At 36.9% G+C, this 27688-nt stretch overlaps 1 protein-coding gene across 5 annotated transcripts in view; it reads left to right on the top strand.

Annotated features, from left to right (window-relative positions):
* Window positions 1–27688, top strand: part of CACNA2D1 (calcium voltage-gated channel auxiliary subunit alpha2delta 1) — a 461217-nt gene that overhangs the window by 338760 nt on the left and 94769 nt on the right. For all 5 annotated transcript variants that reach the window (XM_037139542.2, XM_037139540.2, XM_037139541.2 and 2 more), the window contains exons 8-10: window positions 1064–1133; window positions 3306–3356; window positions 5920–6019. In XM_037139542.2, the coding sequence (XP_036995437.2) occupies window positions 1064–1133; window positions 3306–3356; window positions 5920–6019 (221 nt within the window). The remainder of the gene's footprint in view (window positions 1–1063; window positions 1134–3305; window positions 3357–5919; window positions 6020–27688) is intronic.

The following is a 27688-nucleotide window of genomic DNA, read 5'->3' as shown; positions in this document are numbered from 1 at the left end:
ATTGAAAGAATCAAAATAAAGTTATTATTTTATTTGCATTGACTATCTCAGGGACTAGCATAGTTGGAAGAATGCTATATTTAAACTTAGTATTTCACCGGAGCATGATTGATTAGCCATTTAAAATGAATAAATCATTTTATAATACAGTCATTAATAAGAAGGAAATTTCTCAGTCAAAGAGAAGCTTTTTAGTATGTATTTTCTGACATATCCTAATTGGCCTAATTATCTTAGTTGACTAATAAAGCTGCTTCTCAGTAAAGTTCTCCATAACTTCCATAGTTTCTCAATAAAGGGCAAAATAGATTGGAAGACATGTCATATGAATTATAATTAGAAATTTTCTCAAGGGTCATAAATCTAAACATGTTAAGGAGAGGACTTTGTTCAGCATAAAATTATCTTGTAAGTCATCAGCATTTATTGTTCTCCATTAAGTCTAATGGGGTGTGTGTGTGTGTGTGTGTGTGTGAAGCTTTGTAACATGTTTTAATTAAAATATAATTTTAATTAGAATAAGTATAAAGTAATTACACTTAAAATCAATGCAGTTAGACAAAGAAGTTCTTCTGATTACTGAAAGTGGTGAAGGCTCTGGCATGAACAAAAGATTTTTGAACCTATACTTGAATTACTTCTAATCATTTAAATAAATTGCAGGAAAACAGTTTTTGTGGAGTTTTTTAAATTATACTTTAACCTTTTAATTATAGTTTCAAATGGACTGGCCATTATCAAATGTATTAATAATAAGGTTAAAAATTATGCAATTGTATGATAATAATCCAGAAAAAAACAACAGTCTTTTTATAGAACAAGTAAATATGACTTTGAATGAAAATATGATTAAATAATTGAAAGCATAATTTCCTTGAGTGGCAAAAGAAAAAAAATGTGGCATTAAAATTGTGAGTCCCGTTTTAACAGTGTTGTGGATAAGTAGAATGTGTCAAAGGTGTTTTTGATATTTTTAAATGCTATTTTTAGAGATTCCTAATGTTTTTATGTAATTCCTCTAATTTTTAATGTAACTTTTATGCCCTTCCCCTGTCTTTCAAAGCTTCTCCATGGGTTGATAACAGCCGAACTCCAAACAAAATTGACCTTTATGATGTGCGCAGAAGACCATGGTAAGGATTTTAGCTTGTTATGAAAAGCCAAAATAGAAAAAAGGAGGTTACTTTTTTTATTGTTAAAAAGTTGGAGGAGATGTTTCCATTAGCAGGGTGAATACCATGTAACTATTTAGAAGGCTTGGGTATTTTTCGATTTTCATCAATGTATAAGGTAAAGGTAAATGAAGAAGATAAGTTTACATGAGAACTTAGTGAATATTGTGAATATTGTTGAATAGTGAATATTGTAGTGAATAGTGAATATTGTTGAAATTATTTATCAAATTCATTTCAAACGTACCACTGAAGTTTTCTATTCAATTTTATCTTCCAAACTCTTCTAGCTTGTGGGGATTTCTATTGAAAGCCCTCCAGTTTGCCTGAGGTGCAGCTCTCCCTGGGCATCTGGTCCGCTCTGGCAGCGTGCCAATGAGAACTGGCCCCAAGCTGTGTGAGCTGCTCCTTGTCATAGTTGTATTGCTTAGGTTTGTTTTTCCAAAAAGAAGTATTATTTGTTTCTTACTACCAAACTCATTTTCCTAAGTAAAACTAAAAAAAGTTACATATAACTCATGATTTCACAACTGATGTATTTTGAGTTTTTTAAAAAATGTATTTAATGTGTGGATGTTTCTTTTTTGAATGAGTTCACATTATATAAAATACACTGCTTTTGTAACCTACTCTTTTCATATCAATACCTTTGAGTACCTGTTCATAAGTGACACACTTAATGTCACTTTAAAAGAATGACTATGAAGTAACTTATTTAAAAGTCCCCTATTATTGGACATTTAGGTTACTTTTTAACTTTTTGCCAGGGTTCAGACAAATTCTAAGACATAATGGTTGATTCAGGTAAGTGTATTTAAAACTTTTAAGATGTCTTGTTAAATGCTCCAGTGGCAATTTATATGAATACCATCCATGTGTAATAGTGCAAGATGTTAGTAATCTACACATTATGCTTGTTAATATTTCTCCAAGTGTGGTGGCTATGAACAATGTGTTGTTGAATGATGGCAAAGATTGATGGTGTCAGATGGTTCAGGTTCAGGAACCAGTTATTTTGGGAAAACTAAGAAGCTAGGTGCCAAACAGAAGAGGCAGACAATATTCTGTCCTCTCATCTCCCCACCAGTGGGCACACCTGGACCATTTGCTAATGTGCTAGACTTGAGCTAGATGTGCCATGGGAATATCTCAGCAAATAAAGAAACAAACTTCGGTGCAAGTTATGAACTCTGTTTCGTGAACGCGGAGTCCCGAATAGGTACTAATGGTACTGGATGTTGTCTGGGAAATAACTGACACATTATCTGGTAGCCTTTAGAGAAGTTAAATTTAGAGTCATGAATAAAGAAGCATTGGGGGAAAGGAGAAAGTTGAGTCTAGGTTCAGCCCTTCCAGTTGGGGAAATTAGGTCCCTATGCTCAGTCATTCTGTGGCTCAGCACCATAAACTTTGGGATCATTCACCTGCAATTATGTTAATCTCTCTATGATTCCTAAACTATCTGAGTAAGGCTCTCCTATAGTCTCTTTTAAATTCTGTAGGTCTGAGTTGAATTTAGGAATCAAATCAAACAAACTCTCAAGGTGATTCTTAGATACTGTCAGGTTTGAGAGCCACTCCTGGGAACTCTTGGAAATAAAATTATATATTCTGTTTAATTTCTTTATTGTTCCTTTTATTTCTCTTCTGTTAATGTTGCCCTTTCATGTTCCTAGACAATTTACATGCATTTTGTGTTGTTCACATGTATTTAAAAATATGACATAGCCTTGTTATTATTTGCTAAAATTATTATTCCATAGAATGTGCTTTAAAACATGTGGTCAACAAATTGAAGTTCAGGATTTTTTTCCTGGAACATGTCCTTCTAGAATTAAAGTTCTTTTTCTTTTAGTATTAAAACACATTTCTTTATCTTCTTAAATAAACATCTGAAAAACACTATTGAAACATCAAGCCCCTGATGTATCTACTAATATGTTAAATATAGCTTTTTAAATATTGACATTGTAAAACTATAAATGAAAGAGCAGAGTATTGTTGACTGAGAGAGAATGGAAGCAGATCTGTTTGGGAAATGTCTTACCTCAGAGATCAGTAAATATCAGCTTAACAAATGTCAATGTTTGGTATTTTGAAAGAGAAAACATATTTATTTGGTATTTGTTTCAGGTACATCCAAGGAGCTGCATCTCCTAAAGACATGCTTATTCTGGTCGATGTGTGAGTAGTTAAATAATACATACTTATTTGTGTGCTGAGAATACAGGGTGAATTCATAGATAAAGGTGATTAGCTGAGACTAAGAAATGATGGTGTATGAGGGAAAAGGAACAGCTAGTGATCATGATTACTTTTATGTCCAGACAAAGAAATCATATTGAGAGCAACAAAACAAACACAAATTCTTTTATTGAAAATGAGGAGAACCTATGTTGGAATTTAAAATGATAGCATGGCATGAGATTTTGAAAATTTATTCATTTGCTTGTAATTTTTGGCTTTCTAATTAAAATGACTTCAAAGTACAGGGTTTCCAAAACTAAAATATCTCACTACCCACCCCAACCCCCAAATGAGAATAATTTAGTTAGCATCTAGTGATTAAAAGATTCAAATAACTTTGAGGATTTGGGCCACAAAACAGATAAAGATTAAATGTATTAAATGTCAATACTGGGATTTTTCTCAGGGAAATGCTAATGTATAAGAAGGAATTCCAGTAGTTTTTTATACTGGTAATTTTGTGTGTTACATTGCTTCAAGCTAAGGGGTGGGTGGGTGTGCCTATGTGCATATAATCCTCCAGTGAAGTTGAAGGTGAAATGCTGAAACTTAGAAAAGAATATGTCCTGCTATAGAGATTTTGCTTTCAAGTGAAATACCAATGAATAAAAACAATGTATAAAATGCTTTGATTATTTTCCCTAATAAAATCCAGTGTTTTGTAGGCAACTAAATCCATACCACATTCTTACATCAACATTTGAAAATTTCTCCTTTTTAACTTAAAGTAAATAATTTCAAAACCTTATAACCTAGCCTGAGAAGACAAGATAAATGAATTAGATAAATGTAACTTAAATATTAAGTTATTTTAAATATTAAGTTATTTTCATTTCATTTGTTAAAATGCATTTAAGCCACATTTTGTATTAAATTAATATGAAGTCTATAGCATACTGGAATCCTTGATATTCTCCTTAAGTATAAATCTATATGGTAGTTTAATATATTATAATCCTATTGGGTATATGATGATTTCCAGAAATAATTGCCCATGTTAAAATATTTAGAACTCATAAGGATATCTCAAAGTTGCAAATTTATATGAGGTTAAAAAATGTCATTTTAAAAATTATTTCAGCATAACTATTGAGTGTCTCATCACATATACAGTGTCATAATAGAGACTCAAAGATGGTTAAGATGTGTTCCCTGATCTCAGAGATAAATCAGATGTATTAGTGAAACTAAACCATATTTACAAATAACTAAAATAACATAGAAGGTAAGCGACCTCAGATATGCCGTAGAGATAAAGGGGTACAAGGAGAGAGAAAGCACTTTGATTTAAAGTATCAAGAAATACTTCACTAATAAGCCAAAATTAGAATTTAACTGTGAGGCATGGGAGAGGAAAGAGAATGCAATTTTGGGTGGAAGAATTAACAGAAGCAGAGTGGCTTAGGTAAGGACATCAGGAGCAACTATCTCAAGAAGGTGATGGCCAGATGGCAGAGAGGATTATGAAAGCTGTTGAATAAATGGCTATGGAGATCGTTGGATATTTAGTGGGTAACTATGAACTATGAAATGTATTAAGTTGCCAGAATGTTCACTTGTTAGCATGGGGAAGAGAGGTGACTTAGAGCTGGATGTAGTGGTTTTTACCCTACTACAGGGTCTTCAGGTCACGAAGGCCTGAGCCAGAGTGAGGACAAGATGGAGAGGAGGGCACTGTCTTGGGAACACTGTGAAGTGGAATGAATCAGGAAGATTGTCTGAAAGAGTAGGAAGATCGAGAGGGAGGAGAAAATTGGATGACTGAGACTCTTGGTACCAAGAACATAAGTAGGAAAGAAAAATATGTTTGGGAGTAATTTGTCTTTTCAGGTATTGAGCCTGTAGTTGTTTAACAAGCAGCAAACTGTAAAACAGAGAGAAAGTTGGAAGCTAGAGATGTGGAATTGAGAGTAACTTGTCTTGAATTGAGCCCCACAAATCAGTGAGGTCGTCACTGATGATCATAGAATGTGTAACCATGAGATAAATGACTAATCCCCAGAAAATATGTACTTCAGAATACAAAGCTAGGCATCTTGTCCACAAAAAATCTGTATTATGGTAATCGTTATGCTTCTTTATAATTATCAATTTAATCAAGTCAAACTATGGGTTCCCTTAGCAGTGACTTTATCTGTTAACTAAAGAGGTTGAAAACCCTCACTTCTGACTTGGCTAACTAAGCTGTTATTCAGTATAGGTTTCCTGAATAAGTGAACATGCCATAAGTATCCATATTTTCTTAAAATTGCCATGTGACTGTTAATTTTTATCATTGTGTTTAGAAATATATACATTGTGATGCTGGTATGAAAGACAAGATTTCCTTATTTCCACTCTATTAAAAACAGGACTTTTTTTTACTACTCATTTTTTAAAGACAAAATTATCTGAATGTTATATAAAGATCTAGAGCCAGTGCACAAACTGCCTTTACTTTGGTTTTCCTATGTTGACTGCGTATATGGTCACTAACATGCACGGACCCATCTTTTTGTAGGAGCGGAAGTGTTAGTGGATTGACACTTAAACTGATCCGAACGTCTGTCTCCGAAATGTTGGAAACCCTCTCAGATGATGATTTTGTGAATGTAGCTTCAGTAAGTATAAGATGACTTCGCTTTTGGTGAATTAAATCAGCAGTTTCTATCTCCTTCTGCCTTTAAGTACTCCATAGTATTTTTATCATAGAGAGGCTGAGATATATCTAACCTATTACATGTTATCTCACTGAGCTGTTCTGATCTTGTTACTAATTCTCTGTTTCTATGCCAAGGTCATTTTGCTTTGGCTTTTTTAAAAGATTTTACTTATTTCTTTGTTTGTTTTTAGAGAGAGGGGAAAGGAGGGATAAAAACTCAATGTGTGGTTACCTCTCACAAGAGAGAATCAAACCTGGAACCCTTTGGTTCACAGTCTGGTACTCAATCCATGAACCACACCAGCCAGGGCAAACCAAAGTCATTTTTGAATGTCTATGGTTTTACCCATGAATAAAATAATTGAAGTAATGAATGGGAAAGAAAAAACATTACACATATTCTCCTTCACTCAGAGAAGTGACGTATAAACCCTTGTGCTCATTGATACCATTCTAACTCCTAATAAAAGTTTTTTTTCAATTTAACAGAGAACCAAAAGATATTTGAATGTGCTTCTTTTAAAGTTTTATTTCTCCAGAATCATCTTGGACCTTCCCACTCATAGAGTGCACTGAACTCTGAAAGAAATAAAATAGAACAGATTGAGTGTTACCATGACTTATTTTAATTTATAGAACTTAGGCAAAAAAAAAGTCATGGTTGTTTACTGATGGATATAATTCACAGTTGAAATGGATATGTTCATAGAGGTGAAGGTGAGGAAAGAGGAATGTGTGTATTGAAAACAAAAGAGCGGGTCTGTCTCTGAAACCCTGGGGAGGAAGATGTTAAGCCATCTGGCCTGCCATGGATTCTCTACCTTCACTGAGAGGGCAACCCTGAGGGCAAAAAGAAGGAAGGGGAGTGGGTCATAATCCCTTGTCACCCAGAGCTCCAGGTAACTAGACTAATGATATTTACTGAGAGGAAGAGGCTTATTCCTAAAATGCTTCTTTTTTTATTTTTTTAACTTTTTTTATTGATTATGCCATTACATTTGCTCTATTCCCCCCTCCATTCCCCTCCACCCTGCATACCCCTCCCCCACCATTTCCCCCTTTAGTTCATGAACACGTGTCTCAAATTCTTTAGATTCTGTATTTTCCCTACTATTCTTACCCTCCCCCCTATCTATTTTCTATCTACTGTCTATGCTACTTATTTTCTGTACCTTGTCCCCCCTTCCCCTCCTCCCACTCCCCTGTTGCTAACCCTCCATGAGATCTTCATTTCTATGGTTCTGCTCCTGATCTAGCTGTCCTCTTAGTTTGCTTTTGTTTTAGGTGTGGTTCTTAATAACTGTGAGTTTGCTGTCCTTTCACTGTTCATCTTTTTTATCTTCTTTTTCTTAGGTAAGTCCCTTTAACATTTCATATAATAAGGGCTTGGTGATGATAAACTCCTTGAATTTGGTCTTATCTGAGAAGCACTTTATCTGTCCTTCCATTCTAAATGAAAGTTTTGCTGGGTAGAGCAATCTCGGCTGTAGATCTTTGGTTTTCATGACTTGGAATACCTCTTTCTAGCCCCTTCTTGCCTGTAAGGTCTCTTTTGAGAAATCAGCTGACAGTCTGATGGGAACTCCTTTGTAGGTGACTGTCCCCTTAGCTCTTGCTGCTTCTAGGATTCTCTTCTTCATTTTAATTTTGGCTAATGTAATGATGATGTGCCTTGGTGTGTTCCTTCTTGAGTCCAACTTCTTTGGGACTCTCTGAGCTTCCTGGATTTCCTGGAAGTCTATTTCCTTTGCCATCTTGGGGAAATTCTCCTTTATTATTTGTTCAAATAAGTTTTCCACTGGTGGCTGTGCCTTTCCCCCTTCTGGTACCCCTATAATTCGGATGTTGGAACGTTTAAAGATGTCCTGGAGGTTCCTAAGCTTCTCCTCATTTTTCTGAATTCTTATTTCTTCATTCCTTTCTGTTTGATCATTTTTTTCTTCCTTCTGGTCCACTCCCTTGATTTGAGTCCCAATTTTCTTTCCATTACTATTGGTATCCTTTGTATCACCATTCATTTCAATTAGTTTAGCTTCCATATGTTTCTCTAATTTGTGACTAAAATCAACCAGTTCTGTAAGGATCCTGATAACCAGTGTTTTGAACTGTGCATCTGAAAGACTGGCTATTTCTTCATCACTTAGGTCGATCGGTTCTGGGGCTCTGAGTTGTCCTAGAGCCATTTTTGGTCTATTCTTGCTGTTAAGTGAGCGGGGCAAAGCCTTAGTTGTTTACCAGGATGGGGAGACCTAGGTCGCTGGTTTGTGACACTGTGTGTGGGGGCGTGGTCAGAGAGGGAGCAATGGCGGTCCTCTCCGCTAGCCCAGCGCATCCACTCACTCCACACGCCTGGAGCTTGTTTATCCGATCGGAATTGTGCGAGCCTGCTGCCCCGCGCAGGCTTCCCTTCTCACTGGTTTCTCCGCACGTAAATGCACGCGACCGACCGACCGCCGAGCTTCTTCCCTGTGCGCTCCGGCAGCCAGCTCGCTCGTGATCAGCGCCCTCGGTTGCCTGCAGGCACCGTGCACCACCCCGGGAATTTTTTCTTGCTAACCTGCTCCGCTGCTGGCCTCGCTCCTCGTACCGGTCCAGCTGAGTATCTAGTTGTCCTTTGGACTCCGTATTGTCAATTTTCTGTGTGGCTTGGTTGTGACTGCTGTTAAAAATAGTTGTTCTTAGATTTGGTTGTGCACAGAGGCGAGGTGGTTCCTCCACCTAAGTCTCCATCTTGGCCCTAAAATGCTTCTTGTGTGATATCCCTGGCTAAGAGTAACTATAGCAAATAGAACCCAGGATCAACAAAGTAAGACTCCTTGAAAAAATGTCTGTAGGTGATAGAACCCCCTGGCTATTCCATAGATTAAAGCTATTGCATAGATTAAATAGTCCTGCTATACAAGGAACCCAGAAACCTCTTTCTGAGACCTCTTTTCATCTGGGTAAGAGGGGTGTCTCCAATATAGTAAGAAAGGACCCGTTTTATATTTTCTAGAGCTGCCATACAGAATAGTATGGGCTGGATATCTTAAACTACAGAAATAAATTTTCTCCTAGTTCTGGAGGTCAGAAGTCCAAGACCAGTCTATATGGACCCTGGGTGCCAGCAGGGTCCATTTCTCCTGAGTCCTCTTTCCTTGGCTTGCAATGGCTGCCTGGCTGCTGGCTTTTCACACAGTTCTCTCTGTGTACATGCACACCCCTGGGTGATGCAGACCAGGGTGATGGAGTTTTAGCAAGAGCAAGCCATAACAATCTATATGCATTTTCTAGGCCTGATTCCCCCAGGAAAACTTGGTTTGAAGGTCTGGCTCCTGCCCACTACTTCGCATCTGTAGGTTTTCCATACAGAGCTGAGTCACATTTGCCAGGCCAAGACAAACCGGTCCCCTACAGGGAATTATTAGAGTTACTTTTTAAACACTACTCATATGACAGGAACTGTTCTATGTGTTTTTAATAGTAACTCGTTTAATCTTTACACCAAACTTGTGATGTAGATAATATTGTTATACTTAATTTTACAGATAAAGAAAGGAAACTTTTAGTAAATTTCCCAAAGAAGAAGACAGGATTAGAGAATAGCCATCTTTGTTAATGAGTCTAGATTTAACCACAAAGTGATGGGGCTAAAATCTAAAGAAAATATAAAATAAGTATACTAACTTTATCACAAAATCTGATTTATTTAAATAAAAATCCAAGATGTTAGAATTCTTTCAAATTCTAATATAAAAATTGGTTATGAAAAAAGAGAAATTTTAATCTATATTTATTATTAATTTTTAAAGAGGAATATTATTTATGTTTTGGTAGAAGAATTCTCTTATGAAATTTGCTGTATTTTGACTTGAAAATGCATACATTAATTAGATTACTCTTACAATTGCATATAAACACTTAAACCCTATATCTGAGATTTATTTTTTGCCTAAGCAGCATATCTTCTTTGTGTTTATTTATTTAAAGATTTTATTTATTTATTTTTAGAGAAATGGGAAGGGAAGGCAAGAGAGAGGAAGAGAAACATCAATGTGTAGTTGCCTCTTGCATGCCCCCCTACTAGGGACTTGTCCCGCAACCCAGGCATGTGCCCTGACTAGGAATTGAACTAGTGACCCTTTGGTTCACAAGTTGGCACTCAATCCACTGTGCCACACCAGCCATGGCTGTATATATTTATTTACTTCCCTTATTATGTATTTTTGTTCTTATTAACCTCACATATTATTTTAAACTTATATTCTCAACCACATTAGCTTAATAGTTGAAAAGTTCTTCAGTTTTATTAGTTATTCTTTATTAAGGGGTATAGAATATTTAAAATTGATATATTTAAAGAGAATTAATTCTTATGTAATATTTTGGTGAGAAAAAATTAAACTGTACTTTTGTCTTTAACAGACATTGAGTCTCATTAAATATAAACTTAATTTAATGGTATAAAATTCTAAGGAATTTGAAATTATACTCATGTGTGAGTATGTGTGTATGCGCGCATGTGCATGTATTTTTCTTAATTTTTTCCCCTAAAATTGTTTGAAAGTCTACAAAAGAAACCATATTACATTTAGCTTTTGTAACTTCAAGGAGGCATAGTAATAAGGCACTTACGAAAGCTGATAGTGACTTATATACTCAACTTTGAAAGTAACTTTTCTGTGAAGCCCTTAGGTTATCACCCATCATCCACATACCTGAAATGTTAGTCATCCAAAGAGTTGTTCATCTACATATTTTTCAAAGTGGCTAGGACCACCAGACAAAAATCAAGAGGTTTTTCATTTTTAGGTTTAAATTTTTAAGTTTCTTATATTTAAGGAACAGAACTTTTTATGCTTAAATCATATATATGAGTTCTGTCTGGGAAAAGTCCAGCCATTATTAATATAACGAGAACGGTTTGTGAGACATCAATGTAATCTGGCAGCCAAGTGGAGTAGACTGGAATGCGCATGTGTGAACAATGACACCTTTACCATACTAGTCAATGGGAGCAGTAGATGCCATTGAACAAGCACATCTACTGTGTGGCCTTCACATTCAAAATGACTGAATGAATAGAGCAACATATCTGCATCAGATTTTGCATTAAGCTCGAACATTCCTCTGTGGAAATTATTTGAATGGATGATTCAAAAGGCTGCAGCTGTGGGCAACTGGTGAGTGGAAGCTTCATCATGTGCATAATTTTTTGGCAAAACATCATATCACCCAGGTGACTCAGGCCCAATATAGCCCAGATTTTGCACCCTGGGACTTCTGGCTTTCCCAAAACTAAAATCACCTTTGAAAGGGAAGAGATTTCAGACTGTTGATGAAACAGGAAAATACAACAGGGCAGCTGATGGTAATTGGAACTGTTTGAGGTCCCAACATGCCTACTTTGAAGGGGACCGATGTGTCATTGCCCTGCATACAATGGTTCTTGTATCTTGTGTCTTCAATAAATGTCCTTATTCTTCATATTACATGGCTGGATACCTTCTGGAAAAATCTTGCAATATGTCAGAATGAATGCTGCATCGTTTCCTAGTATTTCCGTTGTTTCCAGTGCTGTTTGTTGTTACAGAAGAGAAGCTTGCTCTTAGCAAAGCTCCAACACAAGCCTTATGTAGCTGTTTTCCCATCAATCCAGTTATACACTTTGATAAAAGTAAGTGGTAGATGATAACAGCAATTCAGTTGCAGCATGTTCTGATTTACAGGCAAAATTTCAAACGTTGACACAAGAGTGGAGTTTGTTTACAAAAGTGAGGAAGTTTAACATTTTAGGTATAAAGTTGCAAGCCAGTGGATAATAAAAGAAAGAAAAATGTAGGCTGATTATGGACAATATGAAAAATTAGCAACCAAACAAGGTGGTCATATATTTCCATAAAATCACGTCTCCTTACTGAAGAATTACATGCAAATGTCATGATTACATTAAGGATCCTTGAGTCAACTTCCATCCAGAAAGCTTTTCTAATTTGCATGCATAATAAAATGCTGTTTTCCATTAGTCATCAGAAATAATCAAACTATAATTCCTTATAATATCTTTGGTATTAATTGTGAGAGAACTTTTATTTATTTTTTTATTAAGCTCTCCCCTCTGTCTAAACTGGAGTCAGTAAACAAACAGTTTAGGAGTGACAATGTCTCAGTGTAGTGCAAAATGGGAAGTGAGGCACCGTAGCCACATTGGGAGTGGGGAAGAGATGGGCACAACCTGGTGACAACATTAGCACAGCTCACCTCTTGTTAAGTGACCTACTTCCCACTCTTCTCTGACAATGCTGCCTCTTAGATGTCCTCACTGAATTGCACAGGGGTCAGGTGTGACCTGTAAAACTGCTAGTTACATGACCTTGTACAGGTTATGAAAGGCTTATAAATCTTCCTCTTTGAATAGGACAGAATTGTATTTAACTTGCCAAAATACTGTTGAGCACCAAATGAAATGATACATGTAAAGTGCTTTTATATGGCAATTATTGTTGTTATTATCATAGTCTTCCAGTACTTGTCTACCAACTAACTGTTGGGAGACAGTTCTTCATGAATCTGTCACATTTCTTCAAGAATTAACAACCTATCTGCTCAGATTTATGCACGTTCCAGGATAGTGAAGGTAGAAATGTCTTCTTCCTCAGAAGAGATTTACATTGCAGAGTAATTAAGATATTGTCCCTCTGACCTGGCCAGTGTGGCTCAGTTGGTTGGAGTGTCATCCTGCAAATCAAAGGGTTGCAGTTTGATTTCTAGTCAGGGCACATAGCCTAGGTTGCAGGTTCGATCCCTGGAGGTGACTACTGTGAGAGGCAGCCAATTGATGTTTCTCTCTGGCATTGATGTTTTCTCCCTTCCATCTCTCCCTTCTTCCCATATCTCTAAAACCAATGGGCACAAACTCAGGTGAGGATTAAAGAAAAAAAGATATGGTCTCTCTCTCTGGTCAGGATCGGGGGCTTCCTCATCATGGGGTTTCTTGCCTGAAACACACCTATGGCCAGTGCAGATGACCTCTGGCTCTTCTCTTGTCCCCCTGAGGGAACTAGGATTTGGGTGCAAAGAGTCTGGCACAAATAATGCTGATTTTTTTAATTACAAAGTCTTAAACATGCACTTCTGTGACATGACGATATCACACTGAAGTACACTCTATGGCATTTTAGGTGAAATGTTCAAATTGCTGTCCAGCTCATGTGAAACATTCACCTACCCTACCGACCACACTCACGCAGGTGTTACTCCTGTGGACCCTGTAGATCTCACTCTGGCTGCGGCCTTTTGTCTCTGGCCAGAGGACTTGTATATTCTTGCTAGTATCTCTGAAACTGTAGGAGGCTAACTCCTTCGCTTGCAAGTAGGATGAGATCTCAGACACTTGCCAGTTCTTGACCTGGCAGTTCAACACCAATTAATGTCAGAGTGGGAGTTGTTTAAATACAGATTTGCATTGTATCTGCGAGAAAGACATGATTTGGATTGTTCTTTTTCCTATGAGCTTTAATTTATAGTTTTCCTTCAGAAATATGCCTAATGGCTTTCTTAGTTTAGGAACTTTTCTGCATGTGATGATGGGCACGGTTGTAAGTTATTGCACCATTTAAATTTAAGAGTTATTTTTATACCCTTCCAAAACATGCCTTCTTTTTGCCAGGGATCAAGAAAATAAAAGATATTTATACCAAATAAATAAAAGGTATTTATTTGGCTTGCCAATACAACTTTCCGACAAATGAATTCTAAGAGACTTACTGCATTTCATATTTTATAAAATAGTCATCCATTTAGATTTCAAGAGAACTTTATGTTGATTCATATCTCATTTATGTCAACAGATGAATATATTATAGTTTATACCTTGCTACTTAAAGGGGGGCCCTAGCTAAGCCTCATGAGCAGCACCCGGCAGCTGGTGAGAACTGCAGAATCTCAAACTCCACCCAGGTCTAAAGATCCTGTTCCTGCATTTAGCAAGTCTCCCAAGCAATTCCTCAGCATTGAGGAGACCTGGGAATCTGGGTGCCTTAGGGAGCACATTTTGCAATTTCTGGGCATCTGTCTGGGGCTTCTATAAATAATCATGATTATTATTGATTTAGATTTTAATATCTTGGTACTTCATAGAATCACTGCTATGGATATTTATGCATGTGTTTATTTTCGTAGCCATTTGCTGTTTGGGGGTGGTATTAAAAAAGAAAAAGTAAAATTAAGTTTATTTAAAAAAACTGAAGCTCCATCTCATATACTTGTTCAAATAAATATGGTTGCTTTCTAAAATTTCTTCATTTAAATTCCACACAAAAGAAATTATAGACCGTGAAGGAAAGACCAAAATAAAGGACAAATTTAGGGATTATAATAACAGGACAGGTAGTCAAGGGTATTTAGTTAAAAAAAAAGAGAGATTGCCAAAGGATAACTTAATTGCTTTGCAAATAAAATGAGAGTTTATAGGAAGGTGTTGACAAGCATGATAAATATTTTTCCATTAATTATATGGTGCACTAATGATGCATTTTAGTACTTAAAAATTAGTTGCACTTTGTGCAACTAGAAATAGCAAAGAAATACTTATGGTGAGGCAGAGGGAATACTTTTAAAACTAAGCTATTTTTAAAAATATAAAAGTTATTGACTTATTTGCTGGGGGCTGGAAGGACTAGGAAAAGACTCCATGCCCAGTAAGCACAAATGAGTTATGAAGAGTCAGTAAAATTTTCCAGAGTACCTTTATTCATGTACTTTTCTGTTAAATCAAAGAGGTGGGCTATGGCTGACCTGAAAAATATATAGCCTCAGCAGAATTGCTAATAGTTATTTTAGTAAATTAAACTATTATATTGGCTACTAATTATTTAGCAGGTATAAAGTGATACTAAGGTACTTACTAGTAAATGCATACATTTTACCTTGAATTTTGAATAGCAAAACCCCATTTCGGTGAATTCTTAAGGGACTAAAAAAGCATTTTAAGAATTTTAGCCCTGGCTGGCATAGCTCAGTGGATTGAGCACGGGCCTGCAAACCAAAGTATCGAGGTTCGATTCCCAGTCAGGGCACATGCCTGGCTTGCAGGCTAGTTCCCAGCAGGGGACAAATGAGAGGCAACTATACATTGATATTTCTCTTCCACTCTTTCTCCTTCCCTTCCCCTCTCTCAAAAAATAAATAAATAAAATATTTAAAAAAAAATTTTTGACATCTACACTAGAGCTTGAAGACATGCACTAATACATGAAAATCTTTTTGTAGTATGTTCCATTGTGAGGGGCTTTGTTACAGTGACAGTTTTCATGCTATCTTATAAATTTCAGATACAAATATTGGCATTTGTTTTTTCCTACAGTTCACTCACTTTTCTAGTGTTTTGTTAGATGATGAATGCTTATAGCTCTCTTTAAAATATATTCCAAAAATTTTTTTCTCTCCTCATGAAATCTCTCCTGCTTAACCCTATGCTCTCGATAGGTATGTTTTTATTAGTTTCTCCTATATCATATCCCAAGTTTTTTGAACATATATTTCAAATACATAAACACAAGAGGCCTGTCCATAAAGTATCCAGCCATGTAACTATGGAAAATAGGGGCTTTTATTGAAGAAGATGTAAGATACAGGAAACACTACACACAGGACAGTGGCACCTCAGTCCCTTTCATAGTAAGCACCTTGGAACCTCACACAGTTCTCTCAGTTGTCATCAGCTGTCTCATCACATTTTCCTGAATTTCCTTGATGATTTGAAATCTCTTCCCTTTCAAAGGTGATTTCAGTTTAGGGAAGAGCCAGACGTCCCAGGGTGCTAAATCTGGGCTCTAGTGGGGCTGAGTCACCTGGGTGAATTGATGTTTCACCAAAAACCCTGCATGAGATATGATGAATGAGCAAATACATTGTTGTGATGAAGCCAGAAATCACCAGTTGCCCATAGCTGTGGCCTTCTGAATCATCTAAATAGTTTCTGTGGAGGAATGTTCAAGCTTGATACACAATTTGATGCAGATTTGTTGCTCTACTCGTTCAGTCATTTTGAATGTGACAGCCACACAGTACACATGCTCACTCAACAGCATCTACCACCCCCACTGACTAGTACAGTGAAGTCGTCATTGTTCACACATGCACATTCCAGTCCACTCTCCTTGGCTGCCAGGTTACATTCATGTTGCTCAAACTATATGTTGTTCTCATTATATTAACAATGGCTGGACCTTTTCTGGACAGACCTCATATACTCATATGTTTGATCTCAATAAACCTGAGTTTGGTTGAATATAATTCCTTCAACTTCAGCTGGTCATTTTCTATTGATCCCAGATGCTATTTTATGTTTAAAAGAACTCACTGGTAATATTAATAACCTTATTTTGAAAACAGATCACTCTTTTTTGTTAGACATCAGTGCATGTCTTATAGAGATTCACAAATTAGTAATCACTTCTGTTTATGCTGAGTTTTGATGCTTCACAGTGGAGATAGCAGCATGCTTATCCCCCAGCTTTTCTCAGGTCTTTGCCCAAATGCTTTCTACTCAGACCCTCCTTGATGACCCCATCTCCGACAGCTTTCCAGCTTTACTTAATCTATCACTTCAATTATCACCTATCACTTTATCTCACTTTGCTTTTTTTATAGCATTTCTCTCTACCTGATAGTGTGTGTGTTTTTTTGTTGTTTATTTAATGTATCTACATCCTTTTAGGCCAATAATGGATGTTTCTTTGAATGTAGAGACATTGTTTTGCTCAAATATCACTTTATATAGAACATTTCAAGGCACATAATGGTCCTTTTTGAACTGACTCGACTTCTTTTTCAATCATAACCGTGCTGGGTAGGGGGGAAAGGGCTACATAGCTATCAGAATTTTATAACAAATTGCAATCAGTGAGTATATATCTTTGTGTGTTTAAATGACTAGAGTCATCTTCACATATATTATCAGTGTTGCAATATCTGTAAATTGGCAAATTCACTAGTTATGTATGTCAATTTCACTGTGGTCTTTAGCCAAATCAGGCATCACCACAACTGCTCTTTTTTCAACTAGGGAAGATGTTCCAAGTAATTAGCTGTAAGTACCATAAAAATATTAAACAGATTGGCAAGCTCTACATCAGAGTATTGGTAAAGAGGAAGAGAACAAAGAGTACGTGAACCTTGGCCATTTTATTAGTTTCATCTTTGGGAGCTGGTATCTGAATCTCCACAGGGACATGAAAAAAAGTATTTCTAACAGAAATAATGCTCATATGATCATTATATCTTAAGAATGACAGAGAAAACCCTGCCTATATTTCTGGCTGGAGGAGAGGTGTGAAGTCAGAATTGCATAGTGGTTGATTTAAAAATGATTGAGAAACATAAATATCATGTAAAGATAAATGATGAATCTAAAGAGAAATTACTTTTAAAGCAAAAGACTAAGAGAATAGCACACTTTCAATTGCATGGAATTCTTTTAGAGGCATATAATGAAAGGTTTAAACATTTTCAGTACCAAAATGCAAATAGAATATATTAAAGTGACACTTGGGACTCTTGCAGGAATGTATTCACTGTTCCACAAAGGTCAGTAGGCTGAACTTTGGCTATGTTGAAGTTCAAGTTAATTGAAAGAATCGTTTAAAAATTAAAACATATCAAAAATTTTCTTGGACAATGATTTATAATTATAGACAAACAAATTTGTCTTAATAATGCTATCAATATCTTTATTTTATTGTTGCCTTTTTTGACATGTACATAATTTATTATTCCTACTTATTCGTATACTTTTTCTGATATTTAAAACTATCAGATCTAAATCTATGAGCTGATTTTAGAATGTGGGGGGCTTTCCCTTTTCTTTCAGAAAGGAGAAACCTAAAGTTCAGAAGAGATAATTGAATCAATTGTGGCCATTGATGCTTATTAGTGGCAGCACCTGGACTAGATCTGGTTTTCCTAAATTGAATTTAAAAAATGGAAAGGTTTTATTTTTTTAGCAAAATGAATGTTTTTGTACAGTAGACTCAAGATACCACACACGAGCATCCAGTGTCGAGGAACAGCAACATCGATTTGAGGACAGGAGTGTTCAAGTGGCCAAGTGCCACTAGCAGAGATTTTCCTGGTGTCTCTAACAGTGGATGACCACAACTTCTGCTTTTCTCTAAACAGAGGTTAATAATAGAAATGAAAATCAAATTTACAACATTAGGAAAACCCATGAAGTACCTAGTAGAACTTTAATTTTTTACTTTGTTTAAAGACACTAAAATAGAGAACAAGTGGGCAGCGACCAGAGGGGAGAGGGAAGGGAATTTAAGGGGAAAAACGAGGAGGGATTTTGAAGAACAAGTATGAAAGACACAGGGATGAGGTCTGTCGGGGGGGGGGGGGAATGGGAGGGAGGGGGGGAGACGGGGGGGAGGGGGGTTGGGATGGGAGAAATTGACAAAAGAAAACTGTACTTGAAAAATAACTCAATAAATTAAAAAATTTTTTTTTACTTTGTTTAATTGTATTTTATCAGTTGTGCTATTACAGTTGTCCCAGTCTTTCCCCCTTTGCCCTCCTCCACCCAACACTCCCCACTCCCTCAGGCAATTCCCCACACCATTGTTCATGTCCATGGGTCACGCGTATAAGTTCTTTGGCTACTCCATTTTCTATGCTGTACTTTACATCCCCCTGGTTATTCTGTAACTGCCTATTTGTACTTCTTAATCTCCTCACCCCTTCACCCATTTGCCTACATCCCCTTCCCATCTTGCAACCATCAAAATGCTTTCTGTATCCATGACTCTATCTCTGTTATTCTTTGCTTAGTTTATTTTTTAGATTCAGTTTTTGAGAGGTATGTATTGTCAATTTATTGTTCATAGTTTCGATCTTCTGTTTTTTAAAGAAGTCCCATTAACATTTTATACAACAATTGTTTGGCGATGATGAACTCCTTTAGTTTTTTTCTTTTATGGGAAGCTCTTTATCTGCTCTTCAATTCTAAATGATATCTTTGCTGGGTAGAGCAATCTTGGCTGTAGGTCCCTGATTTTCATAACTTTGAATATTTTTGACCAATCTCCTCTAGCCTGCAAAGTTTCTTTTGAGAAATCAGCTGACAGTCTTATGGGAACTCCCCCATAGGAAACTACCTGCTTTTCTCTTGGTGCTTTTGAGATTCTCTGTTTATCTTCAAGCTTTGGCACTCTAAGGATAATATGTCTTGGCATGGACCTCTTTGCATCCATCTTTTCTGGGACTCTGTTCTTCCTGGACTTGCATGTCTATCTCCTTCCCCAAATTAGGGAAGTTTTCTTTCATTGTTTATTCAAATATATTTCCAGCTTTTAGCTCTTTCTCTTCTTCTGGCACTACTATGATATGAATATTGAAATGCTGGAAGTTGTCCCAGAGGCTGTGTGCACTATCCTCATTTTTTTTAATTCTTTTTTCTTCTTGTTGTGCTGATTGGTTTTTCTCAAACCATTGATTTGATTCTTGGCTTCATTCACTCTACCTTTGTTTCCCTGTAAATTGTTCTTTATTTCAGTGAATGTATCTTTTGTTTCTGACTAGATCATATTTATGCTCCGTGGTCTTCACTAAGTTTCTTGACCATTGTTATAACTAGCGTTTTGAACTCTGCCTCTGATAGGTTGCTTACCACCATTTTGTTTAGTCTTTTTCTGGGTTTTTCATAAATTCATCTGGGCCATGTTTCTTTCTCTCTTCATTTTGGCAGCCTCCCTGTGTTGTTTCTATATTAGGTAGAGCTGCTCTGGCTCCCTGTCTTGGTATCATGGCCTAATGCAGTAGGTGTCCTGTAGGGTCGAGTGGCACAGCCTCCTCTATCACTCAAGCTGGGTAATCAAGATGTGCCCTTTATGTGGGCTGAGTACGCTCTCCTCTTGTAGTTGAGTCTTGGTTGCTGCTGACAGGTCAATGGGAGGGATTTAAGCAAGCCATTCAGTTGCAAGGATTGGCTGTGACCACTGACCACCAACCTCTGCCCTCTGTGGAGAACCAGCTGTGCAGGGGCAGGGTGGTGGATCTCTGACGTGGTCTGTAAGTATCCACTGGTTACACAGGCCCTGGGGTTTCCTGGGCGGTGCAGGCCACGGTCAGCCCCCAACTATGTTTTGTGCCTATGGCCACTCTGCCTGAGCTGTAGAGGAAGCTGAGATGGCTACTACTTGTTCTGGGGCTTAGAGATTCCAGGTGAAGCCATGCTGTGAATCTAGCAAGAAGTACTGGTGCTGGGGTTCACTGAGACCAGCTGTTGCTTGTTTGAAAGGATTTAGGAAGTTGTGAACCATAAACCAAGACCAGCCATTCATTTGAAAAAGCTACTGTTAACAGCTGTAAGTTTGGTGGGATAGACTTTCTGGAGATCTCTAGTGCGTGGCAAGCAGTGTTAGCCAGGTTGATGGAGTCTCAGATTTGGCATCCACCTTTGGCTCGGTGGGTCTGCCTGCCTTTCTATCTGGGAGAAAGCTGTCCCCCAGCTCTCTCCTTGATGCCAGACACTTCAGTTCTTCTCTGTATGCCTCTGGAGCCTTTCAAGCTGCTACCCTGGTCCCGGAGCTCAGAGGAAGTGAGTCAGAGTCAGTACAAGTCTGAGTTATTTACGAGGAACTGCTTGGGACTCAAGAAATTTCTTCCACTGACTCAATCCCTGCTGGGTTTTTTTTTTTTTTTTTGGCCAGAAGTTGTGGGGACTTTTCTTCCTGGCACCGGAACCTGTCTGGGTAGGTGGGCCTGGTGTGGGGCTGGGACACTTTGCTCCTGAGATATTCCTACTGAATTTTTATCCACCACACATGGATGTGAGGCCAGCCTGTTCCAGGTCTCCACCCTTCCTACTAGTCTGGTTTCTTTAATTCTGTAGTTGTCAGACTTCCATTGAACTTGATTTCTGATGGTTCTGAGTGGTGGGTACTCTATAATTTAGGTGTAATTTTCATTGTCTGGTAGTACTTTTAATAATATATTTAGGACCTGAATCTTTAAAAAAAGAGAAGAACATGTGAGATATACAAAGTCTGTGCAGAAAAAGTCAGCCATTGTTAATATAACAAGAATGGTTTTCCTGAAATCGATGTTACCTGGCAGCCAAGGAGAGTAGATTGGACTGCATATGTGTAAACAATGACCACTTCAGTGTTCTAGTTAGTAGGGGCAATAGAGGCCATTGAGTGAGCATATATACTCTGTGACCATCACATTCAAAATGATTGAGTGAGTAGAGCAATGAATCTGCATGAAATTTTGCATTAAATTTGAACATTTCTCCATGGACACTATCCGGATGATTCAGAAAGCGACAGCTATGGGCAACTGGTGATTGGCAGTTTCATCGCAACAATGCACCCACTCGTGCATCACATCTTGTACAGAGATTTTTGGCAAAACATCAAATCACCCAGGTGACTCATCCCCGCTACAGCCCCGATTTGGCGCCCCATGATTTCTGGCTTTTCCCAAAACTAAAATCACCTTTGAAAGTGAAGAGATTTCAGACTGTAGATGAAATTCGGGAAAATACAACAAGGCAGCTGATGATAATCAGGAGAACTGTGTGAGGTCCCAAGATTCCTACTTTGAAGGGGTCTGAGGTGTCATCGTCCTGTGTACAATGTTTCTTGTATCTTGTATCTTGCTCAGTAAATGTCTCTACTTTTCATAGTGCATGGAGGGATACCTTCTGTACAGACCTCATATGTAAAAGAGTTGAAATGGAGGTACCATTATAAATGAAGTATTAATGAATAATTCTTCTTGGAATGAAAAGCTGAGTCATGTGAAGATGTCAGGTTTTCTCAAGTTTATTGATAAATGCAATTTTAATTTGATAAAAAAATATAGTTCCAAAGCTCAGTAAGAAGACGGTCGAGAAGAAAGAGACGTGACAGGGTATGGCAGCTTACTCCTCTGGTAGGCACTGAACATGATCAGACATCACAGATAGCAGTGCGTCAGGTGTTCGGTGAGCAGTAAGGCTCTGACTCTTGGTTGCTCTGTGACTCTAAGCCTCATTTCCTCAGCTGTATAGTGGAAACCATATAAAACTGAAACCATAAGCTTGGTGAAGGTTCATTGAATTGATACATGTAAAGTGCTCAGCTTGGCACAACTGTGACTCTCAGTATATGTTGGCTAATATTTTTACTATTAATATTAAAAAGTAAAGACTCAGTGACATAATGGAAAGAACAAAGGTATAAAATTTTAGATGTATCTCAAATCTTAATCAATTGTAAAGAATAGATCATGAACCAATAAATTTTCAATAAAAATGAAAATTGGCTATTTGGGAAAAAACATGTAATTGCCACCTCATACTAATGGGGAAAGTGAATTCTGACTTGACTAAACACCAAAATGTAAAATAAGCAAACAGAATCATTAAATATTTGTAAGGACTGTAAATGAATATTTACTTCATGTGGCAGATAGTATTCTTTTTTTTTTTTTTATTTATTTATTTTTATTTTTTTAAATATTTTATTTATTTATCTTTAGAGGGATAGGGAAGGAGAGAGGGAGAGAAACATCAATGTATGGTTGCCTTTCATGCGTCCCCTGCTGGGAATTGGCCTGCAGGGAACCGGCCTGCAACCCAGGAATGTGCCCTGACTGGGAATCGAACCAGGATTGTCTGGTTCGCAGGCCCGAGCTCAATCCACTGAGCTACACCAGCCAGGGCGGCAGATAGTATTCTAAGCAACAAATTATTTTAAGAAATCCTAAGGAATATGTTCAAATTGTAAGATGATCAACAAAATGGGAAAATAGCACTTACAATTTACAAGATTATATGAAAATTAATATATGAGATAATTTTTACTTTTAGCTATCAAATAAATTCAAGTAATTAAAATATTGAATTACTTTTACTTATAATTTAGTGATAAAAGTATTAAGTGCTTATTACAATGAAATAACATTGTTGTACATATCTTGTAAATTGACTAAAAATTTTGGGGACATAACTTGGCAATAGGTTAACAGCCTTAAAATCATTCTTAACTGGGAATATGTACATATGTGTATGGATAAGTGTTACCAAAAACCATTTTCTCAGGGTTTTAGGATAACAATTTTGTTTCTTATAACATTTTCTAGTTTCTAAATTTATTATGAAAATATCAGATTCAAAATAAATAAAAAGTGTTTTAATGGGAATAAAAGTTAACCAAGATTTTGAAGATCTTAGCTTGTGTTCACTTTCCTTTTATTTTTTTTCCTGCACCGCCCTCTGGTGTCCAAAATGTGGCTAGCTTCTGATACCTTAATTTGTACTTGCTATGCAATTTGTATTATTTATTTAATTGAGATAATTTATTTAAATTAATTATTTTACCTAATTTAATTTTGTTATATAAATTAATTAAATTATGTAAGTAGGTTTCTTTATACTTTTTAATTAAAAAAATGCCCATGTTCCATAGCAGGCCAGTCTGGATTTAAGTTCTTGTTTTTGCTGATCACCACCAAAGTTTGAGCCCACAGTTCTGCACTGTTTTTTTTTCCCACAGGCAAAAAAAGAGAGAAAAGATTATTAGAACATGTTCTAATGAATAATTTTGATATAGAAAAAATTTTCAAAAACCAAGGAAATGTAAATTATGTTCATTTTGCCCATTAAAGAATGTTTTATGACAAAGTTCCCTAAAGCAAGTCTGCCTTCATAGGAATTTAGATTTCCTATCAGGAATTATTCTAAATCCTTCATAGGAGTTTAGAATCTATGGACGAGGTGAAGGGGTAGAAATTAAAGGCATGCCGAGTGGTCAGGTACATAGTAAATGGGCCAGTTTTCTTTCTCAGCAGTTCTAAGTGGGAGAATATTACCTCCAGGATTCTTTTAATCCTTAATGCTTTAGTGCAAAACTACTTGAGTCCACCAGCCTTCTCACAGGGAAACTTGGTGTCCCACGCAGATGTGTTACAGGTGCCTTTCCTAGACAAGGTTGCTCTTCAGGAACTTGGGGCATCTTTGACTCGTGGTGCGTGGACAAAGCCAGCACTTTACTCTTTGTATCCTGGGTTAATCCAAAGGGCAGCGGAGCTGCTCTCAGAAACATTCTGCGGAATGGTTTCTTATCCATCAGAGGACATTACAGCAGAAACAGATACTGTCTTTATAAAGCCAAGTGTTTAGGTTCATTTATTTGAGATATTAAGTGTTTGTTTTGGTCCTAGAGTATCTTTTAATTTCTGTATACTTAACTACGATATTTAATACAACGGTTCCTTGAAATTTAGTCTTCATGATTATCTCAGAGAATGTTTTAAACATTAAACTAATGTTTGATGGATACTTGTATCATCTCATTCGTGAACTTTAATTGAAGTTCACTAAAGCAGATATTGTTTTTCTGAATCTCATGCATCTAGGAACCCATGGTGATTTCAGTACTGAGCATACCAATGTTTATATTAAAATAATTTTTAAGTGATAGAGTGGTCTAGTGTGTGCCTTTATGCTAGGTGTTTTACTTGCATCTTCATTTGACTATTTTAATACTGTCTATTTGAAAAGACTATATTATGAATGTACAGGTGTAAATACATATTGTACAGCTAAAATACAGTCTCATGCTAAAAAGTCTATAGCTTGATTATTGATTAACATTTTGTACCATCTTCTAATTTGCTTAAACTCCATATATGTACTCAGTAAACATGTATAGCATACCCATTACATGCCAAGTCCGAGGGTGCAGTGGTGGGACAGCCATTTTCTTTGACCACATAGGCTTCTAATCCAGTTAGTCAAGACAGTATATAAAGAAATTTGAAATTATAACTACCATATGTTCTATAAAAAAGATAAATCTAGGCTCAGGAAAGCTTATGATGATATGATATGACCTAGTCAGGGAAGGTCATGAAAGCCTTTCAGAAGGAAACAACACTGAGTTAAGCGGGACGACTGGCTGGTGCAGAGAGGCAGAGCCCTGCAGGCAGGAGGAACAGGATGTGGGGAGGGGGACCTGAAAGAGTGTCGCACGCTGGAGCAGAGTTACAACGTTCCTCGCGATTTCTAACCAGACGCTCACGTCACCCCACACACTTTCCTCTCTCAGATGCTCACAGAGATTTTTCTCAGCAGTTCTAGAGGGGACCTACTTGGTTGAATATTGGGGGATCAGGAAAGGAATCAGCTTAAATTTCTGACTCTGCAGGATTAGTTGAAAATACATTTTTATAAGACACATTTTCTTAATAGATGACAAAAGCAGAGTTTCTTATTTTTACTCACTATATACTGTTTCTGAGTGTTATAGTGCTATGTTGTCAAACATGTGTCCTATGGCTTTTAATATATATGTGGTGTGTATATGAAATATGGTGTTTATAAAATAAAATGTAGGCAAGTGTTACAAAGATGGCAATTTTAGTTCATGAAAATAAACCTGTTTTTTTTCTGTTTTAAAAGCAGATGAGTATCAGATGTCTAAAATATGTACTTACCTAATTTAGACGTTTAAAATTTATGATCCCTTAGGAGAATTAAGATCTGCTATAGGGACTTACACTTTGTATGTTATTTCTTTCTCTGCATTATTTATGAGTTTTATTACAAATATAATTGTAGTATTTGCTATACACCACTGAATTTGTAATTAATGAATTCAATTTACATTTAATCAACTTGTGTTACAGTGACTTAACGAGATGTTTCACTGTTCTGTGTTAAAAGCAGGTCGAGGCCAATCAGAAGACTCAGGTCAATATGTTGTTTAATACTCATTTTCTGCTTATCATAATTTTATCGTGATTCATGTTTTAACTAAATCAGTTAATAACAGTTCCTATAACTGTAGCTATTAATTCTCTACAGTTAGACATTTTGCTATGAATATATTGATAAACTATCTTTTTTTTTTACTTTCTAACATGGAAATTCTCACATTCTTTTATTTTCAGAACAGAACATGTAGAGTAAGACTGTGTCTCATTATCAAAGAACAGAAGTGATGAAATAAGCAGTGGGAATTAGATTTGGATTGGAAGATACTAAGTTTTAAACATTCAAATTGATAGAAAACAGTAAAATATATTGGAGCTTTGTTCTCATATATATGATGTACCTGAAAGTAATGTTCAATGTAAAAGTAAGAAAGAACTCAAATTATTTATCTGTGCAGAACAGTTTTACTTGCTACCTAATCTTCACTCTCTCCAAACCATCTCCTCTCTTACTTCATCCTGATGACCTTGCCTCCATCTCCATCACTGGGGACAAAACACACAGATAGTAACTATCATCTTTTCAATGCCAGATCTACGTTCCCCCAAACGTGTACTCAGGTCCCACTCTGCTTTCCTAGAACAGTGGTGTCAGGGCATATTTTCTTCAAGGGTTGTTTTTAGAGATGCACCTGCATTGCATCCTTCCCCACCCTCAAAAGTACTTTATTTTTCACCTCTTTTCTACTTCCTGTATCTTTTTCTTTCTTTGCTGTTTGGTATCAATCTTCTCTTGCTCTAGTGAATCTTCATTTTAATTTTTTTTCACCCTCACTCAAGGATGTGCTTATTGATTTTATAGAGAGAGGAAGGGAGGGAGAGAGAGTGAGAGTGAGAGAAATTTGATGTGACAGAAACGATTGGTTGCCAGTCCTGCACACCCCAACCAAACCCACAACCTAGGTATGTGTCTGTCTGTCTGTCCGGGAATTGAACCTGTGACATTTCAGTTTATGAGACAATGCTCCAAGCCTCCAAGCCACACCAGCCAGGACGAGACCCTTCATTTTAAGGCGGCCTTTTTTCTGACCCCAGGTTTACCTTTACAGGTACCACCCTGTTCTTCTCTGCTTCCCAGCCAAGGCACATAGTAGGTGATCCTCAACACAAGCTATCACTTCCCATTGCTCTTCAATGCATTCCATTGGGTTCTGCTTGCGTAGATAGTGGGAATGAGTTTAGCGAGTCCTCATCTTCTCTGTCTCTGAACTGCAATGTCATCTTCTGGAGCCTTTTCTGCAATGTCATTTTCTGAGGACTTTTTTTTCTCTCTCATACCCAAGATAGTCTATGTACCTGGCTTCTCTCTTGCCCCCATGGCAACTTAACTCTTACTCCCCTACTTCAATTTTAATTCACACAGTAAACTGAATGCCTATGCTGAAGGATTTATTTTTGACTCCACCCTAGACTTCTCCTGAGGCTCATGCTTTACATGATCTGATTTCTTGATATCCCATTTGCATAGCTCACTTATACTGAAAATGCCCCCTCACTAGAGCTCCATGCTCCTCTGCCCTAGTCCTCCAGTTCTCAAGTCCCTTCTCCAGTCCTTACCGTCCAGATGCCCAGGTTGGAACCTGAGAGTCATCAGGACACTCCTCTCTTCCTCAGCCGCACACCCAGTCTACCACCACATCCTGTTGACTCTTCCTCCAAAATACACCTGGAATCTTTTCTTTTTGGACCATTTGTACAAATAACAAAGCCAATTTATATGTTCTGCTTGGTTACCACAATAGCCTTTAATTATTCCCTCTCCTTTAAATTTTGCTCACCTAAAATCCACTTCCCAAACAATTGCTAGGATGACTTCTTAAAATTGTATATTATGTTATTTTGAATTTGGCTTAAAATCTTTCTGTGACTTTCTGTTAGACAAAAA

This window comes from Artibeus jamaicensis, unplaced genomic scaffold, assembly GCF_021234435.1.
Source record: "Artibeus jamaicensis isolate MK-2021 breed Jamaican fruit bat unplaced genomic scaffold, CSHL_Jam_final contig_787, whole genome shotgun sequence".
Lineage (NCBI taxonomy): Eukaryota > Metazoa > Chordata > Mammalia > Chiroptera > Phyllostomidae > Artibeus > Artibeus jamaicensis.
Note: the sequence above shows the minus strand (reverse complement) of the source record. Positions and strands in the feature narration are given on the sequence as shown.